Source organism: Ambystoma mexicanum, chromosome 7q, assembly GCF_040938575.1.
Source record: "Ambystoma mexicanum isolate Mex_15411 chromosome 7q, UKY_AmexF1_1, whole genome shotgun sequence".
Classification (NCBI taxonomy): Eukaryota; Metazoa; Chordata; class Amphibia; order Caudata; family Ambystomatidae; genus Ambystoma; species Ambystoma mexicanum.
Genome location: NC_090941.1, coordinates 552,472,138 through 552,487,534, shown reverse-complemented (window position 1 = coordinate 552,487,534; position 15,397 = coordinate 552,472,138). Strand labels below are relative to the sequence as shown.

Genomic DNA, 15,397 nt, shown 5'->3' with positions numbered 1-15,397 from the left:
GGAAGTCACATACTTAGCAAGGATACACGAAAGGGTCGATTCCCAAGTGGCCAACATCGAAAACCCAAAGAAAATGTAAGCCACCATAAGCCCCAACCCACAAGGGCAACCACGATACTCGAGCACAATGACCCGCCACGGAACACTGGCCGCAGACCCCCACCAGAAAGACAATGCTACAGATGTGGGTTTGAATTCCCACACAAGGGCCAATGCCAAGCCCTTGGCCAAATAGGCATAAGGTGCAGTCAGCAGAACCATTTTCAAATCCTGTGGAGGCAAAAAGCTCCACTACTGGCAAACTACAGACCACTGCCTGTTATGCTTGATCTAAAATGGCGCTGGTGCGCAATGCATTCTGGGAGCGCTCAGAGCCATGATGGATATTTACTTCATACCGCAGTGAAACACTGCACACATTTTGCTCAGTGTTAGATTCACAGTGCTGAGACAAACATGCTTTTTCAAACCTGGTATGCGGTCAAGGACATTTCTGTTGGGAAAGCTCACTTTGTTATGCTTTGCTACTGTTCTCCGTGGAGCGTGTTTTTAGAGAAGGGAGGCACTGCGCTTCTTGGGGAGAAGCTCTCGATTGACCCAGCTGGCGACCGACGGCTGTTCCTCAACTGCGCAAGTGCAATTTCCAGAATGTTCGAGAATTAACTCCCCTTTGTAGAGTGTGTATATATGCGGAAGCCCGGAGGTGGGCAGGTGAGATTTCAGCTGGAGAAAGGACGCTTACGTCTGGCCTTCCTGTGAGCTGTGGTGCTCTCGGCCTGGCTGTTCCCGGGGTCTTCCAGCCGCTTCTGGACAAGATGAGGAATCCTGTTACGCTCACGGTGATGTATTTCTTTTTGACTTCTTTACTTCTTCTGTGATCTATGTCCTTGTTATTTTTATGAGTTATTTCTATGTATGTGTAAACTTTGAATAAATATCCGTAAAGAGCTGATTATCTTCTAAAGAGTGCTTGGTTGTGAGTTATTGTGTCTGTCTGTTTATTGTTCAAAGTATTTGCTCTGTAATTGACTTGGTGATTTATGGTTGTTCCGTGCACTTTTCGGGGGAGAGCAATACATTTTTGGCATCACGAACAGGATACTCGTGATGAGTTGTTACGAGTATTGAAGAGTCTGTTGAAACGTAGATAGGATTTGGTTGTCGTGTAAGTGAAGTTTTTGAATAGTGAAGTTTTTTTTTCCTCGCTTTTGTAAGTGTGTTGAGTGCATGTGGGAGTAATTGCAGTGTGGAGAAGAAAATATATAGGTTCAACAAGGTTTTGCTTTGTTTGCGATAATGAGTAGTTTGTTCAAGAAGAAGAACGTTACCGCTGGCAGTGACTGTTTTGATGTTGTTATTCCAGGCTGGACTAAGAGTCCATTTGATAAATTGGCTCAGGCGTGGGGAGGGGGAAATGAAAAATGAGGTCTTGCGATTGGAGAGAGAGCTAGCTGCAGAACGGCAGACTGCGTTAATGCAGCAGATTCAAATGAAACTGTTTAAAGATAAGGCCGACACAAGGAGGCGGTGGCCGAGAGGGCAGCAGTCAGAGTAGCCCTGTATATAGGAAAAGACGGGGAGGGGTCAACAAAAGAAAGGTGGCAACTGTAATCGCTACCGCTTGCGTAGACTGAGATCCGGATAAGTGGGTTGGTGATATTTGTGATTCGACCAGTCTAGAAAGTAGTTCTGCAGATGAGTCTGACCCCAAACCAGAGGCGAAACAGAAAACATTGACGGCTAAGCCTGTTAGAAGACGGCGAGCCGGACCACACCCGCAGAATCCTGGTGGTGGTATGGTGGATTTAACCACTTTTGAGGATTACACACAACAGGAGGTTGGGGAAATTATTACCCGTTTGAGGCAAAAATCAGGGGAAGCTTTATTGACATGGATGGTGAGGTTACTAGATGGGGGTGCTGCAGGGTTGTTGGTAGATTCTACGGATTCACTGCGTTTTTTACCCCTGTCAATTTACACCAATGTACAGGAGGTCTTAAGAGCAGGACCGCCCCCTGACGCAAATGGTCAAGATACGCAGGTGTCTTTGTTGCACCTGGTAGCCCAAGCATGTAACCATAAATACCCTATTACCACAGATTGGCCTAGTGAAGAAACGAAGTGGTATACGTTGAGAGAAGCAATTCAGAGAGTCGGAGAGCATGCTATGAAAGAGGCGATTCACATAGATGCTCCTGATCATATGGGAGTAGTGTCGCTCTCAGTTTCAACTCAAAACATGGCGATTAGAACTGCGCCACCCGCATACAAAAATGTCATTATGACTTTGCTCGTAGGTATGACGGGCAAGGCTACGATGAGGTAGCAGATGCCATTCGGCAACTTGCAGATTTTGGAGAGTGAGATAAGAGTGATAACAAGCCCCGAGAGAGAGAGAGGGGCGTAGTGAGAGGAGAACCGAAGGCAGGCGGCAAGATAGCAGAGACTCCCGAGTGTCCCGAAAAGACATGTTTTTGCCTTTGTTAAAAGATGGTGTGCACACGAAGAAATTGATGGCATTGAGACAAAAGTAATGTATGAATTATACAAAAAAACAAGTACTTTCAGTCAAAGAGCGCTATAAACTGGTTAAGAAACAAGTAGTCACTACGCCACAGGGGGACATCTCACCTTCTGATCCCCCTGCGGAAGAACAAGACATAGGGTCTATGGGGACACCTTCCCCGTACCAGCCAACATACGCTGATTTGAGAAAGGTGGTGAGTGCGATGCTAGAGGCGGAATCGAGTCACACTCATTCGAAGTTTGACTAGGGTTTCGGCCAAGCTCCGGCAGCGTCTGCCCGCATAAAAGTGGATAGGCGGCTTCATGTTGATGTGAACATTTTTTGGGGGCCAGGAAATACACAAGGGGTGCGTGCATTGATAGACACCGGGGCGGAGGCCTCTTTGATTCATGGTAATCCAACACGATTTAAAGGAAAACAGTTTACTATTACAGGCTTAGGGGGAAAGGAGACCCCCGCAGTACAAACGAGAGTGGAAATGAAAATAGGCAATTTAAAGAGGCAGAAATACCAAGTGTTGTTTGTCCCAATACCTGAATACATAATTGGCTTTGACATTTTGGAGGGGCTAACCTTGGGACTTGGCGGTAAAACCTACCAGTTTGGGGTGAGTGCATTAATCTGTACACCCATTACCGTAGGCAAATTAAAGATACCCCCAGTGCAAGTGCCAGTGGCAACCAAGTGGGTAGCAATGAAACAATACCGCATTCCTGGGGGGCACAAGGAAATGTCAGACACCCTTAAAGAGTACGTGGAGGCGGGTGTATTACGCCCTATTACCACCTCATGGAACAATCCTCTCTGGCCTATTAAAAAGGGAGATGGGTCGTGGAGGATGACTGTGGATTACAGGGAATTGAATAAACACACTCCTCCCTTAGTGCCCGCAGTCCCAGATGCTATTACCTTGATTGAAAATGTCCAAAAGTTCGAGGGGACTTGGTATGCAGTGATCGATTTAGCTAATGCATTTTTCTCTGTGCCAATTGCTGACGAGTGTCGAGAACAGTTTGCATTTTCGTGGAGTGGACGGCAGTACACTTTCACAAGGCTACCTACGGGGTACATGCACAGCCCGACTATCTGTCACCGGCTGGTGGCAGAGCACTTAGACAAGATACCGTGTAAACCTGACATACAAATCTCTCATTACATTGATGATATTTTGATCCAGGGCAAGGACGAGCACAGTGTGCAAAGTCAGTTAGATGTCCTTATGGAAGGATTGAAAAAGGAAGGGTGGGAGATTAATCCGAGTAAAATTCAAGGTCCAGCTGAAACAGTGATATTCCTAGGACTTCAGTGGCATCATGGGCATCGAGAAATGGTGCCAAAAGCTCGACAGAAAATACTTGAATTCACCACTCCAATGAACAAAAAGCAAAATCAGCAGTTTATAGGACTGTTTGGGTTTTGGAGACAGCACATTCCACATTTAGGGCAGCTATTGGCCCCCCCTCTACAAGGTGACACGAAAGAAACATGAGTTTCAGTGGGGGGAAGAGCAGCAGAAAGCCTTTGATATGGCGAAAGACGCAGCAGGTGCTTGATTTATGGCCCTTGAAGGAAGGCGAAGTGGAATTAACTGTTTCTGTGCAAGACAATTATGCTAACTGGAGTGTGTGGCAAAAACAAGACAGGAAACGTGTGCCATTAGGGTTTTGTAGTCGTAAGTTGCCCGACGCTGGTATCTCATATACCCTGTTTGAGAAGCAATTGCTGGCATGTTATTGGGCTCTTGTTGATACCGAGCAGATGACGGTGGGCCACGATGTATTCATGAGACCAGAAATACCAATCATGCAATGGGTACTGAGCTCTCCTAAAATGCATCGAATAGGACATGCTCAAGAAGCCAGTATAATTTAGTGGAAATGGTATATTGAAGACTGAGCTAAATCAGGAAAGGGTGGAGTAGCAAAACTACATGAGCAAGTAGCCAACATACCGCCCTCAGATTATATACCACCGGAAGTGCCTGAATAACGTGAGTCTCTTGTGAAATGGGGAGTACCTTACAGTGATTTGACCGTGGAGCAAACAGAGCATGCTTGGTTCACGGATGGTTCAGCTCGATATGTGGGAACTGAGCGGTACTGGAAAGCAGTATCGTACAATCCCAAAACAAAAAAGATGTTGACCACGACAGGGAAAGGAAAGAGCAGTCAGTTCGCAGAACTTTACGCAGTTTACCAAGCATTGAAACAAGAGACCCCTGGTCAGTGTTGTGTACACAGATTCATGGTCAGTGGCGAATGGATTGGCAGTGTGGTTGCCAACTTGGCAAAAGAATGGATGGAAGATTCATTCAAAAGAGTTGTGGGGAAAGGAACTGTGGCAAGATATTGCACAAATGTTGTTAAAAGTGAAGTCACTGTATATCATGTGGACGCGCATTGTGCCACAGATTCATTAGCATGTTGGTTTAATTCTGTTGCAGAAGAACACACCAAGATTTCCTCAGTGGATGCAGAGGCTCGGGAAGACGATATGGAGGGTTTCGCCAAATGGGCCCATCAGAAATGTGGGCACCTTGGAGAAAAGGTTACTATCAGGTGGGCACAAGCTCGAGGCATCAGTCTTCCTTTAGAAGTAGTGAAAACAATCATTTTGCAATGTCCTGTGTGCCAACACCAATTACATAGACCTATACATCAAATTGTTCGAGGCACATTGAGAAGAGGAAAATTACCAGGTCAAATTTGGCAGATTGATTATATCGGTCCCATGCCAATCAGCAGAGGTTGTCAGTATGCATGCACTATTGTGGATACATATTCGGGATATTTGATGGTTTTGCCGTGCAAACGTGCAACCCAATTGAACACCATCAGGTTGTTAGATCAGATCATATTACATTATGGAGTGCCTTTGCAGATTCAAAGTGACAATGGGTCACATTTCAAAGGCAAATTAATCCAAGAATTTTGTCAGGAAAAGAGCATTGAGTGGATCTATCACGTGCCCTACCATTCAGCTGCGGCAGGGTTAATTGAACGAATGAATGGGTTACTGAAAGAACAGTTGCGCAAATCTGGAGACGCCAGTTTGGCAGGCTGGCGTGATTTTGTGTTTGATGCGGTGCAAGTGTTAAACAATAGGCCTGTGTATGAACATGAAACTCCTTTGATGCGATTAATGACTCCTACTTTACAGGTTCAACCCAATTCAGTCAGAGACACACTATTATACTGGGAAATTACTCCAGGTTCTTTAGCTCCCTATCGAGCAACTCCAGAGACAGCAGGGGTAGACTTGCATTCCCATGAAGAAATCAGATTAGATCCAAGAGGAATAGTTGTAATTGAAACAGGAATTGGAGTACAGATTCCCCCAGAGGATATGGGATGGATTGCCCCTAGATCTGGCCTAGCATTGAAAGGAGTTCAAGTGTTGGGAGGGGTTATTGATGCTGATTACCAGGGTGAGATTAAAGTAATCCTAATGAATAGTGGGGATCAATTGTTATCAATCCACAAGGGTGATCGAGTAGCCCAATTGATAGTCATTCCCATTAAGTTGTCCATGAGTAAGAAAGGGGAGCCTCCTACAGTGTTAACTAGCCGTGGGGATCGCGGTTTTGGCTCTTCAGACAGTATGGTACCGGGTGCAAAGGTGTGGGTGGAAAAGCCAAGTGGCCCACCAGTGCCCGCAGATGTCATTGCATCAGGCAAAGATCAAGTAGTTTTAGTTATGGAACCTGGTAGAAAGAAATGGCAATATGTACCCGCAGACAAATGTTACCTGAGAGAGTGATGTGCAACACTGATCTCTTTTCTGGGTTTGCTTTGTAGATCCTGTGTCTGGTTGGTGTAACTGTGACACTAAGTGGACTCCATTTGGGAGAGTTAAACAGTCTGCTACTACCAACGAAAAATGTCACATCTGTGCCAGTGATCAAGGGGATTCTGATAATGATGAATAATGTTGTCCCCAAGCAACCTTATGCCAGTGCCGAAAAGCCAGCCAGACCGAAGACATGGATTTGTGAAATGCGACAAACACATCAGGAGCAAGTGAAAACAACCTTGATGCCAGGCGTGCAAGAGTCGTTTGTAGGAAGACGGAAACACTCTCCTATGATTACCCAAGAGGAGAATATGTGGATATATCTGGCACAGCAAGTACTGAACATATCACACTTTTGTCTTACTGATGTGCCCAATGCTGAAGCTTTGACTACGTGTTTAGTAGTGGTGCCAACGCCTGTTCCGGTTTTAAAGCATATCTTTGGCGTCACACACAATGATTCTTTAGTTCAAGACTCAGACATTAGACAATCTTTTTCAGTTTACGAGTACTGTCGGTTCTGCCAAGAGACTGACAGGAAATGGAGAAATTTGACACGTGTTATTACTTACAATATAACTCAAGGTGATGTGTGTTATATTATGACCTGCAAGGCACAAGAAATTGGCAAATGCCGACAAATAGAGTTGACCAATCAGTGCAATCATACTATGTTCGAGAGGCGACCGTGTTCGCAAATGTCACGCAAATGTACGAGTGTAAATAACACTATGTCCTGCAATCATACAGTGGTAACTGCTAGTCATTTGAATCATGTGAAACTTCCAACAGGATGGCTCTTTTCATGTGGTAACATTACATATACTTATATTCCAGCTAACATTTCTGGAGGTCCATGTGCTTTAACTCGATTAGGACTAATGATGTTTCCTTTACACCCAGCGATAACTCGAGGTAAAATGTCAACTTTTGAATCCGTAGGTCTATCTCCTGACTGTGATTCACATGTACATTTGTTATCAGAAGCTGAGGTTCTAGCATTAACCCTTTCATTAGTGGGAGTCTTGGGTTTAGCTGCTGGAGGTTACAAATCTTTGATGAAATTAGCATGTTTAGTAGTTAAAAGCCTTAATCATACCTCGCAGGCTTTAGAAGAATTACTCCTTGATAGTCAAGTTATTAGAAAAGCAACTTTGCAGAACAGAGCTGCTGTTGATTATCTATTGCTAAAACATAATTTAGGGTGTGACGCATTTGAAGGTATGTGTTGTTTCAATTTAAGTGACCATTCACGATCTATTGAAAGTCATATTTGAGGTTTGAGGGATCTCATTTCTCAAGTGTCTGAAGATCGTAATAGAAATTGGTGGGATTGGTTATTTTCATGGCTACCCGATATTGGTGGTACACTACGTTACATTCTTGCTTGCATTTTTATTATATTATCAATCATAATTGCTTGTTGTTGTTGCATTCAATGTATTCCCAATTTAGTTTTAACATTTCGTAGGTTTCAGAGACCGGTTCGTGTGCCACCAGGTTATGGAAGGTAAATATCCAAGGCTGGAATTGTTATGCTTGATCTAAAATGGTGCTGGTGCGCAATGCATTCTGGGAGCACTCGGAGCCATGATGGATATTTACTTCATACCGCAGTGAAATGCTGCACACATTTTGCTGAGTGTTAGATTCACAGTGCTGAGACAAACATGCTTTTTCAAACCCGGTATGCGGTCAAGGACATTTCTGCTGGGAAAGCTCACTTTGTTATGGTTTGCTACTGTTCTCCATGGAGCGTGTTTTTAGAGAAGGGAGGCACTGCGCTTCTTGGGGGGAAGCTCTCGATTTACCGAGTTGGCGACCGACGGCTGTTCCTCAACTGCGCAAGTGCAATTTCCAGAATGTTCGAGAATTAACTCCCCTTTGTGGAGTGTGTATATATGCGGAAGCCCGGAGGTGATCAGGTGAGACTTCAGCCGGAGAAAGGACGCTTACCTCCGGCCTTCCTGTGAGCTGTGGTGCTCTCGGCCTGGCTGTTCCCGGGGTCTTCCAGCCGCTTCTGGACGAGATGAGGAATCCTGTTACGCTCACAGTGATGTATTTCTTTTTGACTTCTTCTGTGATCTATGTCCTTGTTATTTTTATGAGTTATTTCTATGTACTTGTAAGCTTTGAGTAAATAGCCGTAAAGAGCTGATTATCTTCTAAAGAGTGCGTGGTTGTGAGTTATTGTGTCTGTCTGTCTATTGTTCAAAGTATTTGCTCTATAATTGCATTGGTGATTTATGGTTGTTCCGTGCACTTTTCGGGGGAGAGCAATACACCGCCACAGTCAGCGCCCAGTAGGAGGTACGACCCATCAGGATCAACCCCTTATTGCCGCAGGCCAACGACATGGTGGAGCGATTCATGGCCACGATAAAAAGCACACGTCAAAAAGCAGCAGCAGACCTAATGTCCATGCCCCAAGCCATCTCCCAACTGTTGACGAGCTACCGGAACAAGCCGCATGAGACGACAAGATGCACACCTACCAAACCTATGATAAGACGGACCCGACTTCCGTAACTGGAAGATTACCCCCAGCGGAAGACGACGAAATCGGGGAGTGAGAGACCATGAAAAGAAAGAAATCCAAAGAATGGACGGACCACAAGCTTAAAGCGGAAGAACCACAACTCCCTGTGGGCGAGGTTGTACTTATCCGCCAAAGACAACAAAGGAAAACAGACACAATATACAGATCTGAGCCACTCGTGGTCACCGAGGTCAAGGGGCCAATGGTCACAGCCATCGGAGATGATGGAGAAATAACCCGTAACGCTTCGTTCTTTCGCAAACTCTTCCAAGAGGATGCAGAAGAGGAGACATCCATCGAAGGAGAACAAGAAGAGATCATGGCGGAGCAAGCCACAACGCACCATCCGCAGGCCCCCGCGCCACATCGAACAAATGTAACCCACGAACCCTTGTGGTAAGCAAGAGGGGGATGCTGTGGGCTATTGGACGGTGCTCCTTTACGAAGGAGAGGACCTCGCAGCAAGCAAGGGCACGGGGGGAGGGAAAGGGAAGGGGACTAGACAGGAGGTGGAAGTTAGTTTGGAGTAGGGAAATAAAGAAGGAAGACGTGCGTCCTGGTCTCTCGAGTGTTTATTGAATGCGTGGTTGAGCCAGCCATAACAATATGTCATGGTTGCACAGTGTTACATTATGGCTACTGTTTATCTTTGGAGTGAAAAAATAACTCCAAGCTCTGGTATCACAGTTGTAATGTTAGATATGAAGGTTACATGTTTAAAGACTTTTTCCACTGCCTTGAAGTGATGCATTATGGCTAAGCATAGTAACCGGCACATGTTTTTACAAACATCTCGGAACATTACTGTAACAAAAAGAAAATATCTACACTAAAATATGGTGCTACTAGTCATGTGTCTATTCACCCATTGCAGTGTCGGTCAGTGAAGATCACCATACTTGGCGATGAAGGTGTGCCAGTGCAAGTAGATGGAGAGGCTTGGATCCAGCCCCCTGGGGTGATTAAAATTGTACATAAAAACAGAGCCCAAATGCTGACACGCGACAGAGTAAGTTAAAGGCTGCAATGTCACAAATTCATGTTTGATTGCATGCATATGCTGTTTAGTTATTAAAATAAGTGAGTAATTCACAGGGGGCATTGAGGATTCTCTTGCAAGGTGTTAAAAAATATTTCTCTGAATGCGCTAAATCCAGTGCCCCAATTGGCATGGCCCTTCTTTTAACAAATGTAATTGTAGTAATATCGTTTTCATTGTCAAGATAACATTTAGTGCAAGGCAGGAAGCGATACAGGTAAGAGGATAATAACAGTACCGTTCCTTTTTTCATGTTATGATTTGTGTCTGCAGACGTTTACAATGCTATTCTTGTTGGATCTATCAGTTTGATTATTTAGCATCTGCCCACTTGTTAGGTCTTTTACTTCACTCTAATCAGGAAAGGCGGAAGAGACCAAGTGGGCATTCAGATACTTACGGTGCTATAGCACAAGGGCGCTCATCGCTCCTTGTTTTTATTTTTCTGGTGTATTGAATGAAATGTATCCGGGCATTCACAGCTCAGATCTGCCATGGATCCTGAAAGGATTTAAGTTTTGATGATGACTTGAGAAAGGGGAGTGTGTCCCTTTTGTCAGATATCGGTACTTTTAGTTTGTTTAGTGTATTTTATTGCTCATGGCGCAAACCTAGCTCAATTGCAGCGGGGGCTTTACAACGGGAGGGTGCCAACGTTGAGCTTGATATTTCATACATAGCATAGTATTGTTGTTGGAGGGAAGGAAGACATGATTTTATTTGTCCGTTTTTATAGAAGTTAAAGCACAGAAACATTGTCTTGTTGGGCTAGTAGCTCATAGATTGTGGGGCTCCATGGAGTGCAGATGTTTTAATAATTTTGCAGTGGCTATTTCTAGTGGTTTTTCCTGGGAATTATCGTACTATCCTAATCCCTTTGATGGATTCAGAAACATGACCTGTTTTTATTGCTATGGGACGAAGATAAGGATTCTTATGTGGACTTCTCTAACTCTGATCTGGTAGCTAACAGGCATCATGGGGACATGACACTTTTGATATTGTGTACACATTGACAGCCAGGCCTGTGAGTGATTACATTTCTAGTACATTTATTTTTGGTTGGCATCAGTCTGCAACTTAGATAGAAACTCACTAATTTCGAAAGTAATCTCTCGTGCTGTAGAACCCTTAATCCATGAAAGGTTTAGGCCTCATTTCACCACTGGTCAGAAAGGGGGCTCCACCATTGGACTGCGCAGGTATCTACCAATGAGCTTTGCCTCTCCTTTCCACCGCAATTATTCCTTGAATTCGTTCAGAAAACAAATATCTTAATGTTCTCTCCAAAGCTTGCATGATACAAGTGCTGGCTTTTCCTATAGCTGCCATTTTTCTGTTAATATGTATACCCTGTGGGCAAAGAGGTGCAAGGTGTCTGTGGTGAAAAGGCACTTGAATTCCTTGCTACTTAAATTATCTTATTTTTCAAGGAATACTGTCACTCTAAGTGCCTTTGAATGGCATTCAGCGAATTCAGTTTTATTTGGATTGACTATTACAGTTTGAAATCAGCTCACCTGTATTCTGATGTCCTCCGCCACTGTCAAATCTAAACCGCGGCTCTCAACTACTGTGACATCTAGCACAATATGCATACACATGTGATCATGAAATGTATATTTTGTGAATACTTTAATCTCAACACATATATTTATATTTTTATTAGATTTATGGAGTGGTTTCGTCAAACTGCTATACAAAGTAAATCAACTGTACAACAAAAGCATATATTGAAAGTTACAATAAACAATAATTATGATGAAAGAAAGTTTTTATAGAAATGACAAAGATTTCTTAGGGCCAAGATACCTTAGAGTGAGCGCTGCACTGTACAAGCCAATAAATAAATGCATAGTTTTTGTTTTCTAAACAACAAACGTGGCTGGAAAGTAACCAAACACAGTTTGGCAATATTACACGGAAGTTGAATTATATAAAATGGGATACAATTGTAATGATAACATATTAAGGGTAGCGTTAGATATAGCGAAAGGGGTTTGCAGTGAGGGCACATGCAAGGGAAGGAAAGGCAGAGAAAGGTTAGGTCAGGGAGTTGCCACAGCTGGTCTCCTGATGAAGCCATAGTTCTTTTAGATTGCAACAATATGACTGTATCTTGGATCGGACTACCTGGGCTGTAAATCGGACTTTGGCCTGGAGAAATATCTTAATTACCTAACACCCTCATATGCAAGATCACTCATTGCCAGTCTGAGGATTGGGGCTTTGCAGACAGCCTCCCTAACACATCAATGGGCCAGGGGGGTGGTTGAAGATTTGCCCTGCATGCGCTCAGGGTGAAGAAACAACGGCCCACTTTTTGTTTCTGTGCGATGCCTCAAGAACTTTGAGAGTGAAATACCTGTGCCCGCTGCTCAGGGAGGCTGGTGTTCACTCAATTAATGAGGCACTTGTTTTACGTAAGGGAAACCCAGACCCATAAGCTGTGTAGCCCAATATGTCCATAGATCCTGGCTCCAAAGACAGAAATGCTATTTAATGAGGAAAACCAATTTTGAATTGCCTTAACTCTGTTTATGAACATTTATTATTGATTTTACTAAGAACAAATGGGGCTGCGATTCTATTCTCCCAATCGAACTTAGGTTATGTTAACTGTGCTTTCTTTTTTATTCTTATACTTTTCACTTTAATTTGTGTAAACCTTTTTGCTATGTGATAGATTTTTACCTGGCTGTATTTTAATAATTCTAATACTTTAATACGTTTTATTGTTGTATTTTATCTTTGTGCTGTACACTTTATAGCTATTACGCTGAATAAAGTTTATTGATGATGAATATGACTATATTAACTGAACTGTTAAGTCGCTGAGTCTGCATCAGCGTTTCCCTCCTTTGCCGCCGCCATATGATATTGCAGCAATTATGCATCAATAAGTACCAGATGAGCCAGTCAGTTAAACCTTAATTTCAGGGGAAAAAAACATGAAATCATTAGAATATGCAACAATAATACAAATAACAGTACAAATATTGTGAACTATAAAACAATCCATATAATTATCAATATAGATGAAATATGCTACAACTTATACAGGATTTCAATAGCACCAAATAACATGTAATGTTCTCCAGCTTGGGGTCTGGCATGGATTCACGTGCTCCTAAATATTCCCTGTCATCAGGCTGGGAATCCTCGGTAAAGAAAAAATCAGTTTCAGTTTCGTTTCTGAACTGTCTTTCTACTAATAACCAATCACTGGTCTCTGGGTCATACGGCCCCCAGCCAATGCCTGCCCTCTACGTAAGCCCCTCCTCTGGCAGCCATCTTCAGATTTTTACCACACGTTCAAGTGTTGGGAGTCCTCGTGCTGTAGCTCTCAAGCTTTTACTGCATATTGCGTTTTTTCAAAGAGTTTACTCTTATTTTTTCGGTCTATTCGAGCCTCAAGCTCCACCGATTGTTCTTCCGATCAACGGGGGCCCGTTTTGGAATTTTCTACGCCCCTCAACGGTGGATTTACGTCGAATTACACTTCTTGGAGGATTCCAGAAGACCTTTGAGGCCTACCCCGATTCGGACATCGCCCAGGACAAAGGAAATTCGACACCTACTGGATCCAAACTGTTCAGGAACTGCCCAGGATGTGGACTACAGAATGTCTTCAAGGAAGATGAGCACTCCCGGTGCCTTCACGCCGACAAGTCGCACGTGGAGGAGGACTGTGCGTTCTGTAAGAACATGTCCGTCTGGACAATGAAGGACCATCGTATTCGACTCACCAACTGGCTGGAGGGGAAGAGCCCAGCAGCAGGTGAGAAGAAGTCCGAGCGGTCTTCTAAGACCTTTGAGGGTGCTCCGGCAACGGGGGCCCAACAAAAAGCAAAGCACCGTAAGTCCGCGGGCACCGGGAGCACCGTTGGTTCGGGCTTGTTGGCTGCCAGGCAGGGCGCAACGTCTCAGATGCCATCATCCACGAGCCAACGCTCTGGCTCGGGGAAAAGGAAGTCTAAGAACCTGGGTAAGCTTCCGGAGAAGCCCCGGTCGATCCCGATGAAGAAAGCAAAGGGGAGCGAGGCGCTGACCCTCCCCCTAAGGTGAAGGCCTCAGACGGCCCTGATTCACCCGGCGAAGGCCTCTATGGAAGGAGTCGTGGCGGCCCTGCTGAAGCCTGTAGAGGCTACCCCAGTGGAGACGACTTCCGGGCCTAGAGTTTCCCTGCCACCCCAGAGGGAATCATCTTTCCAGCCTATCGACAAGACCCATGTGAAACCGTGGTTCGAGAAAGAGGGGGGGCACGCTAGAGATAACGGACCCAGATACCACCTCCGAGGATGAGCTGGCTGGCGTCAAAAAGATCCTGGACAAGAAGTTCGAGCAAGTCCGGTCCTATGGGAGGGATCCCGACGAGGCAGACATGGAGAGCAACGGTGGAGCGGATGAAGAGCCGCGGCCCGTGGAGGAAACGGAGGAATCCGTGCCCCAGCCGGCGCTCCCATCGCAACCGATGCCTACGCCACAGGATAATTCAGGTGCAATCTTGATGGCTTTGCAGACCCTGTGTACGGAGATGAGGACAAGGATGCCCTTACCCCCAACGGACAATCCAGCGGTGCCTGGACCATCGGAGAGCCCACCGAACAAGCAGAGGCAAATCCATCCTACCTCCCCCCCTTTCCATCCTTCACCTCCATCCCCTTCACCGAGGGATGAGACGGGAACGGAGACAGCGACGACAGGGATGGATGATGACGGTGGTGGTGAGTAACAACGGGATGGATCTCCCATCACCCCCTGCCCGGGCCTCCCCTGCCGACGAAATTGGCTCCTTTCACGCCATGATCGCCAGGGCATCGGAGCTTTTCGACCTATGCCCCGAAGAGCAGAAGGAAGGTTTCCTCTTCCAACGACGGGAGGCCAAGAGGAAGACCGTCCTCTCAGTCCCGTTACCGGACGACATCTGGGACAAAGGACTGGCACTGCTGAAGAACCCGTCCACAGCTCCTGCGAAGAGGGACCGGTTCGAGAAGTAGTACCGGGTCCCATACTCCGCCCCTATCTGCCTCAGAGCACAGCCGTCCCCGGATTCGGTGGTCTCTCTGGTGGCCAAGAAGAAATCGGCAGGGCCGACGGCATCAACTTCCACTTACCCACCAGACGGCGAGGGGAAGAAGCTGGACGCCATGGGACGACGGGTCATCTCGTCGGTAGCGATGACCATCAAAGCGGCCAACGCCCTCGCGATCGTGGCACGCTACGACAGGGAGCTGTGGTTCAAGATCACTCCCCTCCTGGACATCCTGCCAGACGACAAGAAGGCGGAAGCGCTTGAAACCCTGCAGGAAGACGAGGTGGCTTCGGACCACGCCATCAGAGTGGCCATGGACATCGCCGACACCGGCTTTCACCAGATGGGCAACAGCATTTGCCTTCGCTGGCGTGGTTGGCTCAAGGCCAAAGATTTCCATCAGCATGTACAGACCAGGGTACTGGACATGTCCTTCGACGGGAACAACCTGTTCGGCAAGGCAG

General features: G+C 45.6%; 1 protein-coding gene across 3 annotated transcripts in view; it reads left to right on the top strand.

Annotated features, from left to right (window-relative positions):
• Nucleotides 1-15,397, top strand: part of DGKH (diacylglycerol kinase eta) — a 1,951,678-nt gene that overhangs the window by 1,650,310 nt on the left and 285,971 nt on the right. For all 3 annotated transcript variants that reach the window (XM_069640477.1, XM_069640476.1, XM_069640478.1), the window contains one exon: nt 9,734-9,868. In XM_069640477.1, coding sequence (XP_069496578.1) covers nt 9,734-9,868 — 135 coding nt within the window. The remainder of the gene's footprint in view (nt 1-9,733; nt 9,869-15,397) is intronic.